The sequence below is a fragment of the Diabrotica virgifera genome, chromosome 1, assembly GCF_917563875.1.
Source record: "Diabrotica virgifera virgifera chromosome 1, PGI_DIABVI_V3a".
In the NCBI taxonomy this organism is placed as follows: domain Eukaryota; kingdom Metazoa; phylum Arthropoda; class Insecta; order Coleoptera; family Chrysomelidae; genus Diabrotica; species Diabrotica virgifera.
The window spans coordinates 82374702-82396496 of record NC_065443.1 but is presented as its reverse complement, the minus strand read 5'-3'; the positions used below and the strand labels follow the sequence as shown (position 1 = coordinate 82396496).

At 30.7% G+C, this 21795-nt stretch overlaps 1 protein-coding gene and 1 long non-coding RNA gene across 4 annotated transcripts in view; one reads left to right on the top strand and one right to left on the bottom strand.

The window, feature by feature from the left end:
- The window catches only part of LOC114327546 (sphingomyelin phosphodiesterase), a 121155-nt gene that overhangs the window by 29503 nt on the left and 69857 nt on the right, over positions 1-21795 (top strand). For both annotated transcript variants that reach the window (XM_050641912.1, XM_050641907.1), the window contains exon 2: positions 17090-17361. In XM_050641912.1, the coding sequence (XP_050497869.1) occupies positions 17090-17361 (272 nt within the window). The remainder of the gene's footprint in view (positions 1-17089; positions 17362-21795) is intronic.
- Positions 866-8234, bottom strand: LOC126879037 (uncharacterized). Of its 2 annotated transcripts, none has more exons than XR_007695946.1 (2): positions 7920-8234; positions 866-1851 (listed from the first exon to the last, which is right to left on the bottom strand). It is a non-coding gene; the product is annotated as an uncharacterized LOC126879037 (long non-coding RNA). The 2 variants fall into 2 exon arrangements; XR_007695945.1 differs by lacking the exon at positions 7920-8234 and adding an exon at positions 2303-2908.

The following is a 21795-nucleotide window of genomic DNA, read 5'->3' as shown; positions in this document are numbered from 1 at the left end:
ACAAGGTCTTCATTAGTTTTTACTTACTTGTGTGTTGCTTCTTGTGGCCCACACAGTGCTGTTTATTCTTTGATTGGAGCTACGAACTGTCCACTTTTATTTCTTTTTATCTTCTTTTCTTATTTTATCCTAATTTTTATTTTATTTTATTATTTTTTTGCATTTTTTTGTTTTATTTTTGTCCTTATCTTACTAATTTTTTTGTTTTATTTTCGCTTCTTCTTCGTATACTTCTTCATTCCACTACCTGCTGTTTTGGACGTTTGTGCTTCCATCGGTGTGTAACAAATAGAAGAAAACTTCTGTTGGAGTGAAAGTAAAAAGAAAGATATACTCCAACAGAAGTAAGGAAAAAAAAGAAAGAAAAGAACTGGTATAAAAATGAAGAGAGAGTGGGGTGGATAAAGAAAAGGGTGAAGTGACTCCTATGTTGAGAAGCCGCAATAGGAAAATAAAAAAATACTACTAAAGTGCAGTAGTACTGAAGAAAGGGGGATTAGAAGGGATATAAGTAGAAGTGGGAAGAGACAGAAACAAACTGAATAGAGTTGGCTAGCAAGAGATGCAAGAAAACCACTTGACACTCAAGGATGGATACGGCTCGTTTGCATGCCTGTCGAAGAACAGTAGCTCTATATAGATAGTAATGATGACTAAAAGATGAAATAATAAAATAAGAATAATGTACTGAAACTGAATGAAGATGGATAATTGCTAAAGACGAACAAGATAAATAAATCTAACAAATCATGGGCGCCACGAAAATTATATTCCATCATTTTCCCAGGTATCTTACACTGCTGTCAGATAGTAAATATATTAAATCTGTAATAATGAACATAAAGGAATAATAAAATAATTGATATACAAAATAAATACATATTTATTAAAAATAACTACTAGATTTTTGACAATCTCTGAGTTACACAAAACATATACCGTGACTCTAACATGACAAAAGTTATACAGAAGTTATATCTAAGATAACAACATTATTATCTGTTATCTGTTACAAAATTACAGGTATAAGTACCTCTCACTAACATAGAGGGTACAACTCACATGAGTCTTCTACCAAATGGTTATAGTACGCTTGCTACGTACAACTAAATGAAACTGACAAAGATGAAAATACTACAAATAAATAGGCCCAAGCCTCACTAAGAGAAAATACCATAATGAATAAATAAAGTTAAATATACAAATGAATAAAGTTATAGTAATGAAGTAATTAATACCGAAACGATGACCTAAATTAACCAAGAAAATGCAATGAACTAAAGTAACGACGAATTAACCGAACAATCGAAATAAAGCGAATAACAAGAAAATATTTGGGAAACAAGCAAGTAATATTACAAAATAAATTTACCCGAATTACATAAACCAGTATCAAAGCAATAATAAAGTATTAAAAACCTAATTTTCTCTAGGCTTATTCCTGTGCACAAGAAGTTACCATAGGTACAAAGTTTGGGAACCAAATACAATAATATACAAATATGTCATATTAAAAAAAAAACCAGAGGTAAACTAAATCTGGAAAAAAAATTAATTAACATAGTGCATTAAATCAAATGTCTGAAATATAAAAACCAAAGTTACTTAATGCACAACACTAAATGTTCCCAAACGAGATTGTGGTTGCATCCTAGAAAATGAGCATCACGATGATGCGCCTCCATGCCCCCCGTAAGCCCAGGTGGCAGGACGAAAAGGAGCTGGAATGTTCCCCAAAAAGCTTGTTCCCAAAACCCCAATAGTGACTTGGCTGTGGTCGTGGCTGGAATCGACGCCTTCCAGGTGGTTGAAGGATTTACATGGTAGGTTCTAATATTTCTCCCCAAATGGCTAAAAAACATTCCCAGTTTTAGTTTATTTTTTTCACTCGAGCATGTGTGAATAAAAAACAACAGAAGAAGTAATGAAGAAGAGGTTTTTAGAATGAACAGCAATAAAAACATCAATTAGCAAGGCTTATCAGATGTAAGAAGATACTGTGTGTGACCTTGATGTAGTATTTAAATACAGAATATGATATTGAGAACAAAAGATTATAGGATAATTATATTGCCAGTGTGATATGAGCATAGCATTATATTTTTTTATTCACAATTTATGAAATATTGGGTGTGGACTAACTTTAAACTTAACTACCCCAAAAAATTACGACTATGAGAATTTTCTCCGAACACATATTACATACAGTGGAGTGATTAAGAGAAACCAAATTAAGAAAGAATATTTTAAAAGAAAATTTATGTAATATCCCCTAACCTTTATATGTCAAAAAGTTATTTACCGGATAGGTCAGTTGTCCATTTACTGTCCCTCTAGAAACTCTGGATGGATTCTGGGAAAACCACGGGATACCATTTTTACTTCAGTGGGACTGCATTTTTTTTCCAAATAGAATGGCTTAAGAAATGAAACCTTCCGCCATTATGGAACCAAGTTCGTCGACCGAATCCTCCTAGCACACTTCAACTTGCGTCTAGAGAAAACCAAATACTTTGCTTCGGAGCTTCTAGACAATTGACAGTTCTCTGGATTTGGCGGGAAATTTTAAAAGTATATATATTGTACCTATACATACTACTTATACGAAAAACCTCACTTCGCTTGGTAGATTATCTATATAAATGTAAATGAAATTCAAAATATACTTATTAACCTAATTATATAGTACATATTAGCAACATTTTAAATAAAAAACTTTGTCATGTAGGTACCTTATAATGTACTTAAGGATATGTTAAGTTCGGTACCTCTTGGGGACTTAATAATTTTACCAGTATTTTGAAAATTTCTCTATAAAATAATTAACCATAGGAAAGTTATAAATTACAGTCAAATAATTAACCATATTATAAAAGTTATATTATTACCACATCAAAAACAGTGGGTACCTACTACCAAAGAAAAACATAAATATTTCACATAATAAAAATATTCTTAAACAAAAATGATTGTTTTCAATTAATAAGAAAAACCTTCAAGGAAAATTTAGGGTTTAAACAAACCATCTATCAGAGAAATTCAAAATACGGGTGTAAAATTTCTAAGTCCCCAATAATTCTAACTGTCAATTGTCTAGAAGCTCCGAAGCCAAAGTATTTGGTTTTCGCTAACCGCAAGTCACACTTCACAGCAGGAAAACGGAAGATCGCTTTGTCAAATTTTCAGAACGATCAGAACGTCAACGACCACGGAACACGAATTAAATTCACCAACAGAGGCGTAGAATGTTCCGTATAGAATGTGACGTCTATAATAGGTTTGTTCCAACACGACCGAGAACCGTCAGGAAACGGTAACGATCCTGCGCAGTAAAGAAAATCCGTTCCAACAAAAATATGATCGTCATCGGATCGTCCTTCCCACTGTTCCAACAAGAATTGTGATCTTTCGGTGACGGTTTCGTGATGATCATTTCAGTAATCGGGCAAATGCATAATGTGCTGGTTGGACTGACTTGAGCACTAGGATTTAATTCTTTAAATTTTTTGAGCCTTTGATCGACTAAAAGCACACAAGCTGTCACCAACAAAAATGACAAATATATGATTACCGTCATGGGACGATAACTGGGCGATACAATTACGAACATGCGCACAACAAACGGTACAAGCAGTTTCGTGACGGTTTTTGGGCCGTCCAAAAGTTCATGTTGGAACAAACCTAATAAGATATATGTGACGTCATATAATAGGATAAGTGATAAGAAAAAAAAATTGACGAGAACGAGCAACAAGTTTTAAATAAAACTGCAGATTCATGCGTTCTCACATACATGGAATTATTCAGGAAATGTTCCAAAATCTAAATAACAAAACTAATGCCTAAGGAAAGTAATGGGAATATACTCAAATGAACAACTCATTTGTCTAAACACCTCAAATACTAAATTAAGGGATCTACGATGTATAGGGGTAGTCAACAAACAGACATACTATGAAGTACGAGACGTAATAGCAACTAAACACTTCCCTATCAAATGGTAAAAATGTAACTGGAATAATTGGACTAACACTAGAATGGTTAGGACCTGTTGCAGACATTTCCTGACCAGAAATATTATGACAAATAAACATCTGCATACTCAGCCATGAAAGACATAGATTACGAAATTTAATCGAACAGCACTGGCCAGTTACCGAACAACAATTTCGAACCCACGCATTCACAAATCAGAGTATCAACAGACTAATTCATAAGTAGAAATATGGAAGACTCAAGAATTCACATATACATCAACATTCCAAACTAAGATATTTATCTAAGATTTAAGATATTGGAGACAAATGTCAATAGAGTAACCCAATAACAAATTAAAAAATACACCATCTTTCCAAAATGGCAAATCCAATAACAAGATATAAAAATAATAAAAAATTAGTAAGTAATCAAATATTCAAAATAATATAACACATAACCTGAGATATGGTAGTGTAACATAGTTCCATCATAATATACATATTAACCAAGAGTAGGTACTTGTATGAGTTCACCTATCCAAATATATAAATATATAATACTCAACAACCCTTCTAACTTAGGGGTTAGGTGTGCAAAACTAGACAAAAATACAAGTGAAGTTCTTATTAATTGTATAATCCTACTGACAGGATTAGCAATTAATAATATTGACTCATAATAATAATTAAAATGCACCATACCTAATACCAAAAAAAAAATAAACTCATACATAAAGTACTACATAATAATTAAATTAATAAGTAATAAATAAAAGTCATCAAAACTAAGCCAAAGATGAAATCAAGCAATGTATGTGGGTACCTGCATTATCAGATGATTAAAAAAAATATTGGACTAAAATTTATAACCATACTAAAGATTGAGCTAAGCTGAAGACAAACAGAAGAAGAGATTAGCTTGAACAACACTGTTAAGGTAATCTTCTTCTGAAGATTATTCTAAAACTTAATAGAAAAAGTACCAATGTTTCCTAACTAATAAAGAATTTATATTTAAATCTCAACCTAATGTATCTATCTGATTTATAATAGCAGTAATTATATTATGGTACCCACACTGATATATTATTATCAAAATTAACAACCTAGAAGATGAGATGGATAATGGAACTACTTTACCATACAATAATTATAATTGTTATGTTTAACACTACCAATTTAAGAAAAATAATTTGGATGACCATCTGTAATCATCCGAACCATGCGAATTCAACGTATCATGTGTAGAAGCTAATGTTCTGGACTGATATTGCTTTGTGGTGTGTGCCTGTCTTACCAAACAACCCAAATATCAAAAATAACAAATATAAAATATAATCTAAAGTTTGTAAGACAAAGATACATATGGAGAAAATATTAGCGACACACCAACAAATCAAAATGCCAGCAAAATATATAAATAATCAAATCAATAAAGTAAATAAAATACCTAAATACTGAAAATAATTTCTAGTTAGGTGTAAAATATAATCACACTAGAAAAAAAAAATATGCATATATTCAACGATTAATTGTACGCGCAAACGTACTACCATTGGTAGAAGGAATAAAAATTTAACTAATAGAACATAATGTCAGTTATGTATACTTAATCTAAATACATAAATAAGTTTCCAATAAAAATACAAAATCCAAACTAAGATATGAGCTGTACCACTAAAACTAAAAATGAGGTATCGAAATAAACTAATCAAAACCAAAAGCAGCATAAGTCTACCTGTTTAGTATTCGTAAAATTTTAAAGACCAAAAATAAATCAGAAGTAACATGTATACAAAGATATCAAAAAGTTAATAAAACAGAAAATTCCAATAAAAGAAAATTGAACTAAAAGAACTACTGTCTTAGAACCATAAAACGGTTGGCCCCACGTTGGGCGCCAATGTAACAAAAATGAAGATGACTTCTGTTGGAGTGAAAGTAAAAAGAAAGATATACTCCAACAGAAGTAAGGAAAAAGAAATGAAAAGACTAGGTAACTAAATAGTTGTGGCTGAAAAGAAGAGAATGTGGGGTGTGTAAAGAAAAGGGTGAAGTGACTCCTACGTTGAGAAGCCGCAATAGGAAAATAAAAAAAAAATACTACTAAAGTGCAGTAGTACTGAAGAAAGGGGGATTAGAAGGGATAGAAGTAGAAGTGGGAAGAGACAGAAACAAACTGAATAGAGTTGGCTAGCAAGAGATGCAAGAAAACCACTTGACACTCAAGGATGGATACGGCTCGTTTGCATGCCTGTCGAAGAACAGTAGCTCTATATAGATAGTAATGATGACTAAAAGATGAAATAATAAAATAAGAATAATGTACTGAAACTGAATGAAGATGGATAATTGCTAAAGACGAACAAGATAAATAAATCTAACAAATCATGGGCGCCATGAAAATGATCTTCGATCATTTTCCCAGGTATCTTACACTGCTGTCAGATAGTAAATATATTAAATCTGTAATAATGAACATAATGGAATAATAAAATAATTGATATACAAAATAAATACATATTTATTAAAAATAACTACTAGATTTTTGACAATCTCTGAGTTACACAAAACATATACCGTGACTCTAACATGACAAAAGTTATACAGAAGTTATATCTAAGATAACAACATTATTATCTGTTATCTGTTACAAAATTACAGGTATAAGTACCTCTCACTAACATAGAGGGTACAACTCACATGAGTCTTCTACCAAATGGTTATAGTACGCTTGCTACGTACAACTAAATGAAACTGACAAAGATGAAAATACTACAAATAAATAGGCCCAAGCCTCACTAAGAGAAAATACCATAATGAATAAATAAAGTTAAATATACAAATGAATAAAGTTATAGTAATGAAGTAATTAATACCGAAACGATAACCTAAATTAACCAAGAAAATGCAATGAACTAAAGTAACGACGAATTAACCGACCAATCGAAATAAAGCGAATAACAAGAAAATATTTGGGAAACAAGCAAGTAATATTACAAAATAAATTTACCCGAATTACATAAACCAGTATCAAAGCAATAATAAAGTATTAAAAACCTAATTTTCTCTAGGCTTATTCCTGTGCACAAGAAGTTATCATAGATACAAAGTTTGGGAACCAAATACAATAATATACAAATATGTCATATTAAAAAAAAACCAGAGGTAAACTAAATCTAGAAAAAAAATTAATTAACATAGTGCATTAAATCAAATGTCTGAAATATAAAAACCAAAGTTACTTAATGCACAACACTAAATGTTCCCAAACGAGATTGTGGTTGCATCCTAGAAAATGAGCATCACGATGATGCGCCTCCATGCCCCCCGTAGGCCCAGGTGGCAGGACGAAAAGGAGCTGGAATGTTCCCCAAAAAGCTTGTTCCCAAAACCCCAATAGTGACTTGGCTGTGGTCGTGGCTGGAATCGACGCCTTCCAGGTGGTTGAAGGATTTACATGGTAGGTTCTAATATTTCTCCCCAAATGGCTAAAAAACATTCCCAGTTTTAGTTTATTTTTTTCACTCGAGCATGTGTGAATAAAAAACAACAGAAGAAGTAATGAAGAAGAGGTTTTTAGAATGAACAGCAATAAAAACATCAATTAGCAAGGCTTATCAGATGTAAGAAGATACTGTGTGTGACCTTGATGTAGTATTTAAATACAGAATATGATATTGAGAACAAAAGATTATAGGATAATTATATTGCCAGTGTGATATGAGCATAGCATTATATTTTTTTATTCACAATTTATGAAATATTGGGTGTGGACTAACCTTAAACTTTACTACCCCAAAAAATTACGACTATGAGAATTTTCTCCGAACACATATTACATACAGTGGAGTGATTAAGAGAAACTAAATTAAGAAAGAATATTTTAAAAGAAAATTTATGTAATATCCCCTAACCTTTATATGTCAAAAAGTTATTTACCGGATAGGTCAGTTGTCCATTTACTGTCCCTCTAGAAACTCTGGATGGATTCTGGGAAAACCACGGGATACCATTTTTACTTCAGTGGGACTGCATTTTTTTTCCAAATAGAATGGCTTAAGAAATGAAACCTTCCGCCATTATGGAACCAAGTTCGTCGACCGAATCCTAGCACACTTCACAGCCAAGTAACGGAAAACGGAAGATCGCTTTGTCAAATTTTCAGAACGATCAGAACGTCAACGACCACGGAACACGAATTAAATTCACCAACAGAGGCGTAGAATGTTCCGTATAGAATGTGACGTCACGTAAATATTTTAAAAAAATAATTAAAGCGCTAAAAATGATATTATAACGGGTGGACCGTTACAGGTGGAAAGCATCGTATCCTAGCATCTCCCTCAGTATGGGGCTTGGATGGTTCTCTAGTTCTGGGAATTTTATCCTTGCTCTTTCTTTCTGTATCGATGACTCTTACTTGTTTCAGTTCTCTGAAGAGAAATCTTTCTGCTACGTATCTTGGTACTTTACTGCTCACAATACATAACTGCTTTCCTTAGGCTGTTGTTGTGGACACGCGCCAACTCGTAACCCTTAATGACAAACTTTTTCAAATCAAAATGTACCGGGTGTCCCAATAAGAATGGCTCTCGGCCTTATCTCAGGAACCGTTTATAGTAGAGCTTTGAAATAAAAAATTTTATGACAAAAGTTGCCTCAGGAAAAGCCTGGAAATTATTTTCATAATTGTGGGTCCACCGCTAGAGGGCGTAATTGAATATCAAAAATAAAAAAATCTAAATTTTACAAAATTTTCCTAATGAAGGGGCACTGGAAATCCGATTATTGTATTCTTCATCAAATTCTGCGCATATTTGATTTAACAAGTTTAACTCTACCTTTGCAAATAAGAGGTGGGGGTGAGTGGGAACCTTGTTATGAAAAAATGGCTGTAAGTCCGGTTCTGCTAAATCAAATTTTGAAAACTGGGTCTTGTTGAAGACAGATCTTTTTCTTCAATGTGAGCGTGATAACTTTGAACCATCCTATTAAGTAATAAGAAAGCTGGGAGGCGTTATTTAATTTTTTTCAGAAATCTAGTTTTCTTTGGAAAATATTAAATACAAGTATGCATTTTTAATCATACTTTATAAAATTAGATTAAATTAGCAATAGAATAGCGAAAACCGCATGTCGATACCTTTTTTATATCTCAAGATATCTCGAGAAACGTGTAAATTTTATACATAACTGTTACTATCACCGGTAAACTAAGTTAATGAAAAGTAGTGTGCTGTGGAAAAAAACAAAATAAGATTTTCCAGATGTCAACGTATAAAAATATAATTAATTAAAACAACGGTATAAAGAGAAACAATACTATTAAAATTAAATATAACACAGAACAAAAAGAACTACTTAGTGACGACCTAAATATTCAAATTGTTACCCATCATACACTACTCTAGAATACATTATCCAGAGAATATTAAACGCCATTCAAAGCATATCGAGAGCAGAAATTGAGACTGCTGTCTCAATGATGGGCAAAAATTTTAACGTTTATGTCATCACTAAAAAGTTGTTTTTATTTCTTTGTAATAGGGCTTTTCAACGCTTCTCATTTGTTTCGAGTCTCTGTCATATGTCGTAAAATCCGTGTATAATATTAATATACGAGATATGAACGAGGCTCGAAACAAATGAGAAGCGTTGAAAAGACCTAATATACGTTGACAGCTGGAAAATGTTTCTTTGTTGTTTCCATAGCACACTACTTTTAATGAATTTCATTTACCGGTGACAGTAACAGTCATGTTTTTTTGTAAGATATCTCGAGATAGAAAAAAGGTATTAACATGCGGTTTTCGCTATTCTGTTGCTAGTTTTGTCTAATTTTGTAATATGGTATTAAAAATGCATGTTTCTATTTAATATTTTCCAAGGAACACTAGATTTCTGAAAAAAATTAATTAACGCCTTCTAGCTGGCATATTACTCAGTAAGTTGGTTCGAAATCATAACTTTTACATTGACGAAAAAGATCTGTCTTCAACAAGACCAAGTTTGCAAAATTTGATTAAGCAGAACCGGACTCACAGCCAGTTTTTCATAACAAGGTTCCCACTCACCCCCACCTCTTATTTTCAAAGGTAGACCTAAACTTGTCAAATAAAATATGCGTAGAATTTTATGAAGAATACGACGATCGGATTTCCAGAGCCCCTTCGTTAGTAAAATTTTGTAAAATGTAGATTTTTTAATTTTTGATATTCAATTACGCCCTCTAGCGGTGGTCCCACAATTATGAAAATAATTTCCAGGCTTTTCCTGAGGCAACTTTTGTTATAAAATTTTTTATTTCAAAGCTCTACTATAAACGGTTCCTGAGATATGGCCGAGAGCCATTCTTATTGGGACACCCGGTACACCGGCCAATTCGTAACTTTTTTACTACCTGACTCCCAACTCGCAACTTCATACAGGTGAATTCGAAACCATTGTTTAATTTTAATACCCTGGGTAGATAGATTAAAAGGCAAGAAATAAATTTGAACAGTAACGGATTAAGCCAACACGAGGAATATAGCATATTATGTAAGTGAATGTTTCTTGGTTTGCTTAAAAACATGTTGTGTATTATATATGTATGTACCTTTAAAAAAATAACAAAAATTAAATTCTCTTAAGAGGATGAGTACGTATTTTCGGCTGCAATGCTATTCAAATGGGGATTCATTTTTTTCGAATCTTGAGAAAACTGATAAGTATTTTTGAAAAATTTAAACGCAGAATGAAAGATTACGTTATTGGCGAGGGCCGAAAGTCCCTGAGAACTTCTATAATGTTTATTTTAATAAGTTACAGGGGTGAAAAACTAAGAGAAAATTTAGTGGGGTATTTAATTTAAAATATCTCATTCAAAATAAACTTTTTATTTTATTCTAAGGGAATTTCGGCCCTCGGTAATAATATAGTCTTTCATTCTGCGTTTAAATTTTTCAAAAAATATTATTGGTTTTTTCAGGATTCGAAAAAAATGAACGCAACGTTCGTGGTAATATTTCCAAATCTATCTTTGTCATACAACGCACTCAGTCGAATAGAATATTGTCAGCATACTGTCGGTCAGACAGTGACAATCAGTGACAATTTTAAATATTTGACAGTGCATCGGGAATATTTTGAGTTGTTGATTAAATAATATTGATATATACGCTCCGAGCTTCGCTGGTGGCGCTCCTAGCGGATTACTAATTCAACTTTCACCGGTAATTTTTAAATTTATTATTTAATTGTTATCGCTTAATATTTACAACGCAAAAAAGTAATTAAATTGTAATCGATTTTTTTTAAATTTTGCTAATCATTTTGACGTTCTATTGATAAAATATGAATTTCTTACTTCGGATGCTTTCACAATTATCGTGTAGATGGCGCCAAGATTAATATATTAATTTATAATTACATATTACGGAACATTAAAAAAACTTAAATTCAGTATTTAAAACGTAAGTATATTTAAGGTAAAAATATATACCACAGCTTTGACCAACTAATATTTTTTATAATTAATGTTTTTAATTTTAATTTTAAAATTAATCACTTTGACATTTATGTCAAATTTCCGGTAAACGTTTACAGACTTGCCACTACTGGCGCTCGCGAATTTGTAAATATCCCCTCTACGTACGAGCTCACAGCGTATAGTGTATTGTACGGAGAAACAAAATGAAACTAGCATATTAGGCTATTGATTATGTATGATAGAAAGGAACTACAACGTTAACAGGGTTTTATTATTTCATATGGTCAATGAATCTCGATATATGGAAAAACCGCGGAGTGCTACCATTTATAGGGGTGCGTTTTTGAGAAATGGGTGAATTAGTCCCTGGGCACAGGTTACATTAGGGTGAGTTATATACACTTTTGGTACAAACACGTCTACACAAAAATTGTTCCTGGTTAAATTTCCTATCTAAATATAACTTTTTAAAGTCAAAGATACTTTTTTTTACAAAAATATATTTAAAAGAAAAAGCACAAAGAAACCCAAAAGAAAGAAATTTTGTTTTTTGCCCCATAACTTTTGTCCACGGGGATATAGGTATAGACATTGCTTCACATAAAAAAATATATATACTTTCTCTTTAAAATGATGTTTGGTAGAGGTCATTAGGATATACACTTTTCGAAATATGATTTTTCAAAGTTCGCCACTCACAGCAATTTTGGGCAATTTTCCTTGTTATTCCGCAAATATTGTTCTGAAACTTTTTTCTACGTAACTTTAGGCATATGCAATGGTACATGTAAGAGGAATAGAAATCAATTACCTTTAAAATGTTCTACTGTATAATGTTGTTCGACTTCTTTTAAAGAGGTTATCTTTTGCAAGATTTTATACTTTTAACGAGTTTTTATATTTTTACGATTACATATTTTTTAAATTTCCCATTATAACTTTTTTTTTCTACATTTAGGTATATATTATATGTATAATAAAAAAGAAAGCTTATTCTGTTTACTTTAAAATGGTGTATTATAAAAAATTCTAGGATTATTTTTGAATAAAATATGCTTTTTCAAAATGTAATAAGTACTTGCAACGATTTTTGATTTAAGGATTATTTTTTAAATTTCTCATTATAACTTTTTTATGTGATTGTGTGTTATGATTGAACTTTATTTTTTATAGGTAAACTTCAAAATATGGATTAATTCCAATATTTACTGTCAAAGCTCCTGCACTACAAGCTTTGCTTGAAAAAATAGCATGTAAATGTACCAAAGGATGTACAAAAAACTGCGGTTGTAAGAAGATAGGAATTAGTTGTTCAATATTCTGCAAAGGGTGCATGTGCATGGGTACTAATTGTGGGAACTCTAAGATAACTGAGGTGTCAGAGGAAGATATTGAAGCTAATGCTAACGAAGAGATGGACTTTGATTTTGAAAATTTTGTAAATGTCAACGTTTAAATAATTTTAACTAAAGTGATGTTTTCTAAGACTAATGTTTATGTAATTTTTGTAAAAGAAATAATTTTAAATAATGCAGGTAAAAAAATATCAAAAAATCACTCGGTTTCCATTATTTAAAAATATAGATGATACACCATTTTAAAGAGCAGAAAGTAAGCCCTCTTTATTGAGCAATATATAGTATATTCATGTAAAAGAAAAAAAAAGTTTAATGAGAAATTTAAAAAATAATCGTAAAAAATGTAAAAAATAATATTTTTTTTATATTAGGTATTAGTATATATTAAGGTATATATTAGGTATATAGTATATATAATATAATATTACATTATATATTATATAATAATATTATTTTATTTTTATATTATATTATAAAAAATCGTTAAAAGTATAAAAACTTGAAAAACCATAATCTCTTTAAAAAAAGTCGTACAACGTTATACAGTAGACCATTTTAAAGATAATTGATTTCTATTCCTATTACGTGTACCATTGTATATACCTAAAGTTACGTAGAAAAAAGTTACAGAACAATATTTGCGAAATAACAAGGAAAATTGCCCAAAATTGCTGTGAATGGAGAACTTTGAAAAATCATATTTCGAAAGCTATAAATTCTAATTACCTCTACTAAACAATATTTTAAAGAAGAAATATGTAGGTTTTTTTTCTGTAAAGCAATGTCTATACCTATATCCTCGTGAACAAAAGTTATGGGACAAAAAACAAAATTTCTTTCTTTTGGGTTTCTTTGTGCTTTTTGTTTTGAATATATTTTTGTAAAAAAAAGTATCATTGACTTTAAAAAGTGATATTTAAAAAGGAAATTTAACCAGGAACAATTTTGATGTAGATATGTTTGTACCAAAAGTGCATAGAACTCACCCTAATGTAACCTGTGCCCAGGGACTAATTCACCCATTTCTCAAAAACGCACCCCTTTAAATGGTAGCACTCCGCGGTTTTTTCATATATAGATGTCCATTGACCATATGAAATAATAAAACCCCGTTAACGTTGTAGTTCCTTTTAGCTATCTTATTTTGAATATAATCAATAGCCTATATTTATAATAGCAAAACCTACATTTTTTTACTCTTTAAGATTTTTCTTATCACTAATACTTTTTAAGTTATTTTGAAAAAATTAAATTTTTCAAAAATTTTTAGAAAATTTTTTGTTACTATAAAACCCAATGTTTTCAAAAATAATTACTTCAAACCAATCAAACTTACAGATCATATAAACAATACACATACAGTTAAAATAGATGGTAAAGCCAAACGATAAATTTCATTTAGGGTGCTAAATAGAGGGAGGTTTTCACGATTTTTTTTTACCAAAAAAAGTGGCCAACTTTTTTTTTCAGTGTAACTCGTTTATTTTTGATGCTGTAAACTTTTGGAAAAAACAAGTGCATAATAATCTTTTTTCGATACTTTAAAAATGTTAAGATTTTCCCGAAAAACGCTTCTTTCTTCGGTGATTTGGCGTTGAATTATTCGAGTTGGAATTAGACGAATAAGAACGTATATTTCATGAGTTACAACTTTGCTTCTACTCAATTTGTAGACTTTACTGGTACACCATTTTTTTCGTTTTTTTATAGGCTACACTTTTGCTAAAAATATTTTTTTCGATAAAATATTTATTTTTTGAGTTATTTCGGAAAAACGGTCTGAAAACGTAGTTTTTTGTCGAAAATTTAAATCGCGAATAACTCGAAAAGTATTGACCCTTCGTAAAAAACTTTATAGAACAAAAGGTGCTTAAAATAAGTCAATTTATCCATTTCCGGCCTTATTTTATACACGCGTTTTTCACCCCCCGAGAAGGGGTAAATGTCACCCCCCAAGTAAAAGCAACCAACGGCACAAATTCAACTTTGAAGTGGAGGGTAAGTAGAACCTAAATCCAAATTTTCATGCAATTACACTCCAAAACGGTCATTTATTGGGCTATTATAACATACTTAAATCGTCCACCAAATTTCATTAAAATCGACCTGATAGATTTTGCATAATAATTTTGCAATCTAAATTTTTTAAAAAAGTTCAAATTTTTTAAAAGGTTTCTGAACAAACAGTCATTTAGAAGTTTGCTAATTTTTTCACACATAAAGAGGCTCTCTATCTATCTAATACACTTTACAGAATTAAAATCGGATTATCTAAGAGGCCTCAGCACTGTTTTAAAGTTATAAACAATTTTTGGCTTATAAACAAATACAGTGAGGACGTTTGAGTTGGAATAAATTCATTTTCTGGAGAATGGGCGTCTCTGGAGATAAATCCCGAAATAGGTCGATTTCTATTTTTAAATTCTAATTTTTTGGTATCCATATCATACTAGTGACGTCATCCATCTGGGCGTGGTGACGCAACCGATGATTTTTTAAATGAGAATAGGAGCCGTGTGATAGCTCATTCGAAAGGCTATTCAATTTTGTATTCACTGATATAAACATTAAAATAATTATTTATACAGGGTGCCCAAAAATTTTTTTTTAATTAATTTAGACAAAAAAAGAATGTAGGTAATCTATTTAATGCAAAATACATTTTACTGCAGTCAGAAAACAGAAAAAAATGTGAATTTGAAAAATAAAAATTGCTTTTCGCTTAAATTAAATGTTAAAACTGCTAAGAGGCTGGTGGGTGGCAACTAATATTGAATTAAGTGAAAAACAATAGTTGTTTATCACATAAAACATTTTTTTCTGTTTTAGGATAACAGTAAATGTATTTCGAATTAAATAAATTATATACCTACATTCTTCTTTTGTCTCAATTTAATTAAAAAAAAAATACTTCGACTTTTTCATGTAACTCGTCCAAGAGACAATACATAAACGATGAATAACTTTTACACCAATTTCAAAGAGGGTAATTTATACAAGTACATACCTGGAATACCGGTATTAGATTATCAACATCGTTAGTAATTACTTAGAAAAGAAAGTTACAAATTCACCGGTACTTGATGGGTTACCGAAAAATTACCTGCTCGTCAGAGTTACCAGTTGGCCTGTAATTAGGATGGCGGATTAAAATAGTTACGAATTCACCGGGACCCGTTGTGGACGTCGCTTGTATTTTCTTCTTCGTTGTGTTGCATACTTGTCCCCATGCGAGAGATGCGTATGTTAGTATCGGGATTATTATGCTGTTTATTAGTCTTACTTTGGTTTTTATTTTTAATTGGCTTTTCCTGTCCATTAATCCTCTTATTGATGCTTTTGCTGCATTTGCTTTTCTTATTGTGGCCTCTGCGTGTTTTTGGAATGTAAGGCCTTTATCCATTGTAACTCCTAAGTATTTTGCGTCGTCTTTCCACTAGATGGGGTTGTTTTGCACCGTTAGTTGTTCTTCTGGCAGTTCTCTTCGTTTTTTAAACATTACCGCTTGTGTTTTTTCGGAATTTATTGCAATTTTTGATTTTATGCACCATTCTTCGATGTCATCTAGTGAAGATTGTAGGTTGTTGACTGTTATCTCGATGTTTCTGTGTTTAGCCGCTATCGCTGTATCGTCTGTTGGACGAACGTAACACCTACCTGGTCCATCAGAAAAGCGAAGGAGATTGTGCTAAATTCCTAAATAAATGCATAACATGTGGATTAAGCCTATATAGACGATTAGGCCTATAAGGACGTTTTTTTTAAACGTCTATTGATATGAACTTTGCGGCGCTCGTACGCAAAAAACGATTGATTTTATGAAAAATATTATTAATACATAAATTGTAGGAAATTTTTTCTAGTTTACTTTTCAAAACTTCCGGAAAACATTCCAGGTAAAACTACCAAATGATTGACTACAAGGTAAACAAAAAATATTTTAGCATGCCTCATGTACAGGTATAAGTTTTGTAAACTAAATTGTAGCATTTTATCAATTTTTATAATTATTTTTGTATGTATCAATCGTTTGATCATTGTTTAGAAAATATTCTGGTATCTCACGACATTCTTTTTAATTTTTTTAAACATTTTAGATACTCTTAAAGATGAAGAACATATATTTTAATGTAAACACTGAAACTGCGAGCTCTAAAAATTAAATGCTCATTTTCACATATTATGCTCCATGTTCTCTATCAAAGAACATGAAAATGATCATTATCATCTCCTAAATAAGTTGTAATATTGATAACATTCACTTACTAATTTTGTTGTAGGTCTCTACTCTTCTTTTATAACGAATCAGTGGCCAGAAGAAGTAATTGAAAAATTTAGGGAACATAAGACACTCTTTGCGGTACTGACTGGAAAATATTTAAAGGATGATATGCTTTCTTGTGTTGCATGCAATTTATTATTCACCGGAATACTTTTAGAAAAGAACTATGATATGACTAGTATTCAATTATCATCTGAAGCTGAATATTTCTGTGAGATATTAGGCTTAGAATCTACAAATGTCTGTGACGGTGTTATATACCCTCATGTAGTAAGTATAAAAATTATGAAAATGTCTACTAGACACATTCAGTGACTGCACTAGTACTACTAGTGCAGTCACTGGAGGTTTTCACCTCAGATTTCGTTGAACTTTCATCGATTTACATGAAATTGGTGAGTAGTTAGACGATACCTCAAGAAACAAAAGTGGTATGGTGCAACTTATACTTTTACCCCGGGGGTGGATGCCACCACCTCTTTTCGGGGGTGAAAATTATTTTATTAAAAATAACCCCGTAAATCGATAGAGGCACAAATTCTAGGCAAAAATTTTTATGTAAAGTTATTAAAATGAATCCATACTTTTTGAGTTATTAAAGATCAAAGATTTTAATTTTTCATGAAATAAAATGCATGTTTTAAAGGGGTTTTTCATAAATAACTCAAAAACTATTGGTTTTTACAAAAAAGTTATTATTACTAAAATTAAAGATAGTAAAAATTGTTTTGCTTTCATGTAGTGTTATTTTTTATTTACTTATATTTCATATAAAAACTACTTTATTTAATTATGGTTTTTATTAATTTTTATCTTCAAAGTACAAATTTTTATTACATCGTGACTGTCATGTTATATTCAGTGTCGCCAACCTCAAAATATCAAAATAACCTATAAAAGATAACAGTAGGTACCAACTTAAAATTACAAAGAACAAATCAGAGATATAACTAAAAAGGAGAACAACTTACTAACTAATACAACAAAAAATGGAATAAATTTCTCACAAAAATAAACAATTTAGTATCAACTCAAAGTATGTTATAGGTAATTGCATGTACATTTTTTCCGAGTACTCATATCTAAGTACGTTACGCGAAACGATGCATTTTATAAAATATACAGGGTGTCCCGAAAAGATTGGTCGTAAATTATACCACACATTCTGGGGTCAAAAATAGTTCGATTGAACCTAACTTACCTTAGTACAAATATGCTCATAAAAAAAGTTACAGCCCTTTGAAGTTACAAAATGAAAATCGATTTTTTTCAATATATCGAAAACTATTAGAGATTTTTTATTCAAAATTGATATGTATCATTCTTATGGCAGGAACATCTTAAAACAAAATTATAGTGAAATTTATCCGACCCATAAAAAATGTATAGGGATTTTGTTCCCTTAAACCCCCCCCCAAACTTTTGTGTACGTTCCAATTAATTCATTATTGCGGTACCATTAGTTAAAAACAACGTTTTTAAAACTTTTTTGCCTCCTAGTATTTTTTCGATAAGCCATTTTTAATCGAGACGCGGCTTCTTTTTCAATATATTTACGTAAAAATTTTATGGGGGTTTTGTTCCTTTAAACCCCCCAAATGTTTGTGTACGTTCCAATTAAACTATTATTGTGGTACCATTAGTTAAACACAGTGTTTTTAAAACTTTTGCCTCTTAGTCTTTTTTTCATAAGTCACCTTTTATCGAGATGTAGCTTCTTTTTCAAAATATACGTAAAAATTTAAATTATAAATAAATTTTCAGATTATTAACAGGTCTCTATACCAGCGGTTCTCAATCTTTTTAAGTCAAGTACCACCAAATACTTTTTATTATTTTTTGTACCACCTAACTGAAATACCTATCTAACTAGGTGATATAATTAACTATAATAGTGGTGTTGATTATGGCTGTTTTGCGTTTTGTGTACCACCTCAAATAATGAAATGTACCACCAGTGGTACATGTACCACAGATTGAGAACCGCTGCTCTATACTATAACCGTACTTAACCATATACAAATATGTGGTGGATTCGACAAATATTCAAAATATCTTGATAAACACTGGCTTATCGAAAAAGTACTAGGAGGCAAAAAAGGTTTAAAAACATTGTGTTTAACTAATGGTGCCACAATAATAATTTAATTGGAACGTACACAAAAGTTTGGGGGGGTTTAAGGGAACAAAACCCCCATAAAATTTTTATAGGGTGCATAAATTTCACTTTAATTTTTTTTTAAGATTTTGCTCCCATAAGAATGCCACATGTCCATTTTCAATAAAAAATCTCTGAAAGTTTTCAATATATGAAAAAAAATCGATTTTCATTTTGTAACTTCAAAGGGCTGTAACTTTTTTTGTGTGCACTATTGTATATAAGTAAGTGAGGTTCAATCAACTTATTTTTGACTCCAGAATCTGTGGTATAATTTATGACCAATCTTTTCGGGACACCCTGTATATATACTTACGAAACGTTTGTCAAAGTACTCAGGAATAATACCCATCAAACGATTTCCAGAAGAAGTCGATAGCGTAAAAATTAAGCAAATTATGATGAAAATAAGAGAACCATTTCAAATTTTTTAAGGAAAAGGAAAAAATAAAACATACGCCATTTCCAAACAAAAAAAAATTAAAATTTATAGTAATCCCTATAGACTTTCTTGATTTTAGCATATATTAATGATCTCAAAAATTTTGACCGGTTTAGAATGTATATTTTTGAAAAAACAATATTTTATGATTTAAATAAATCAGAATTTTTAAAATTTTCGTAATATTCATTTTTTTTGATAACTCCAAAAATACTCGATATACGTAAAAAATGATTGAGAACCAAATTTTAGTTTTTTATTTTCTCCTTCCATTTAAATTTTGTTAGCTTTCAAAATAAGGAACCTGCAAAAAGTCATAACGGTAGGTCGGGCAAATGAAAAATTTTACTTTGGAAAAGTTGCGGAAAGTAAGAAAAATTCGATTTTTTTAAATTTTTTCGCTTATCGATTTCGACTTTTTGCTTATCTCATATGACATCTTCACGACACAAAAGGCATGAGGGATAAAATCGTGGTTGATCTTCGTATTGAATTCGGACGGTCTATTTCTATTGGCTTTATTATATACACATAGTTTCAAAAGTTATGCATCACTTAAAATTATGTTCATTTTCATAGTTGATTTTTTCGTGAACAGATTAACGAATTTCGCTAATTTTTTTTATTATTTTATGTTTTTCTTTGGTATTTACACAGTTGGGCAAAGGTTTACTAATAGTTATTAAGGTACCAAGGGTATTATAAGGATAATAACGCTTGAGGTCAATTGTGTATAAACCGAGTAGTCCGTTCTTTAACAGTAAAATATTGCAAAACCTCTAAATTTTAAAGAACCGCTTGGATTGACATAAAATTTGGCATACACATAGCTAACAAGTCAAAGAAAAAAAGTGATATTGTGGCGATATGTGCTTTTGCCCCGGGGGTGGTTTTCACCCCCTCTTGGGGGTGAAAAAATATTCGTCCAAAGTAAGTCAGGAAATGGATAAACTGGCTAATTTTAAGTAACTTTTGTTCTATAGAGTTTTTTCACTAATTCAATACTTTTCGAGTTATTTGGCAGTGAATATGTTCATTTTTTCAACAAAATAACTAGACGGTTTTTCGCAAATAACTCAAATATAAAGTATTTTGTCGAAAAAATATTCTCAGCCAGAATATAGCCTATAAAAAACTAAAAAAAAAATGGTGTATATATCACGTCTCTATACCTAGTAGAAGCTCATACCATAGTATGAGCTCTATACCTCATTATAGCTAGTGAAAAATATGTTCATATTCATCAAATTCCAAATGGAATACTTATTACTAAGCACATTTCGGGGAAAACTCATTACAACTTATTTAAAGTGTTTAAGAAAAGCTTCATTTTTGTTTTATAAAAAAAATTTCTAGCATCAAAAGTAAACAAGTTACGCTCAAAATAAAATTAGTCCCTTTTTGTTTTGGTAAAAAAATCGAGAAAATCATGCCCTAATCAGTATCTTAAATGAACTTAATCGTTACGACTTCACAAGTTTCTTGACTCATGTATGTATTTTTATATGATCTGTAAGTTTCATCGGTTCAAAGTCCTTATTATTGAAAGGGCTGTAGTTAAAAGTTGTTGAACGAGTCACTGATCACGAATATGCAAATTTAGAAACACCAAATCTTAATCAATTTTTGTCTAACAGAAAAACAAAAAAATACATGATATTCAGAAAAGCAATGCTGACTTTTTTTGTTTTTCGAGATTTTTTGTATCTCTAACAAATTTTAAGTTATTTTGAAAAAAAAGGATATTTTTCAAAATTAAGATTTTTAAAAACTTTACTTTGAAACCAAATTTTTTCAAAAATAAGCACTTTGAATCGATGAAACTTACAGATCATATAAATACAACATAAGTAAAATAATTTGTGGAGCAGTAACGATTAATTTCATTTAAGTTGCTAATTAGGGGGTGGTCTTCCCGATTTTTATTGCCAAAACAAAAGGGACCAACTTTATTTTGAGCGTAACTTGCTTAAATTTATTGCTAGAAACTTTTTGCAAAAACAGAAATAAATTTTTTTTAAACACTTTAAAAAAGTTATAATGGGTTTTCCCCAAAAAGTGCTTAATTTTTTGGATATTTCACGTCGAAATATTATATTTGAAA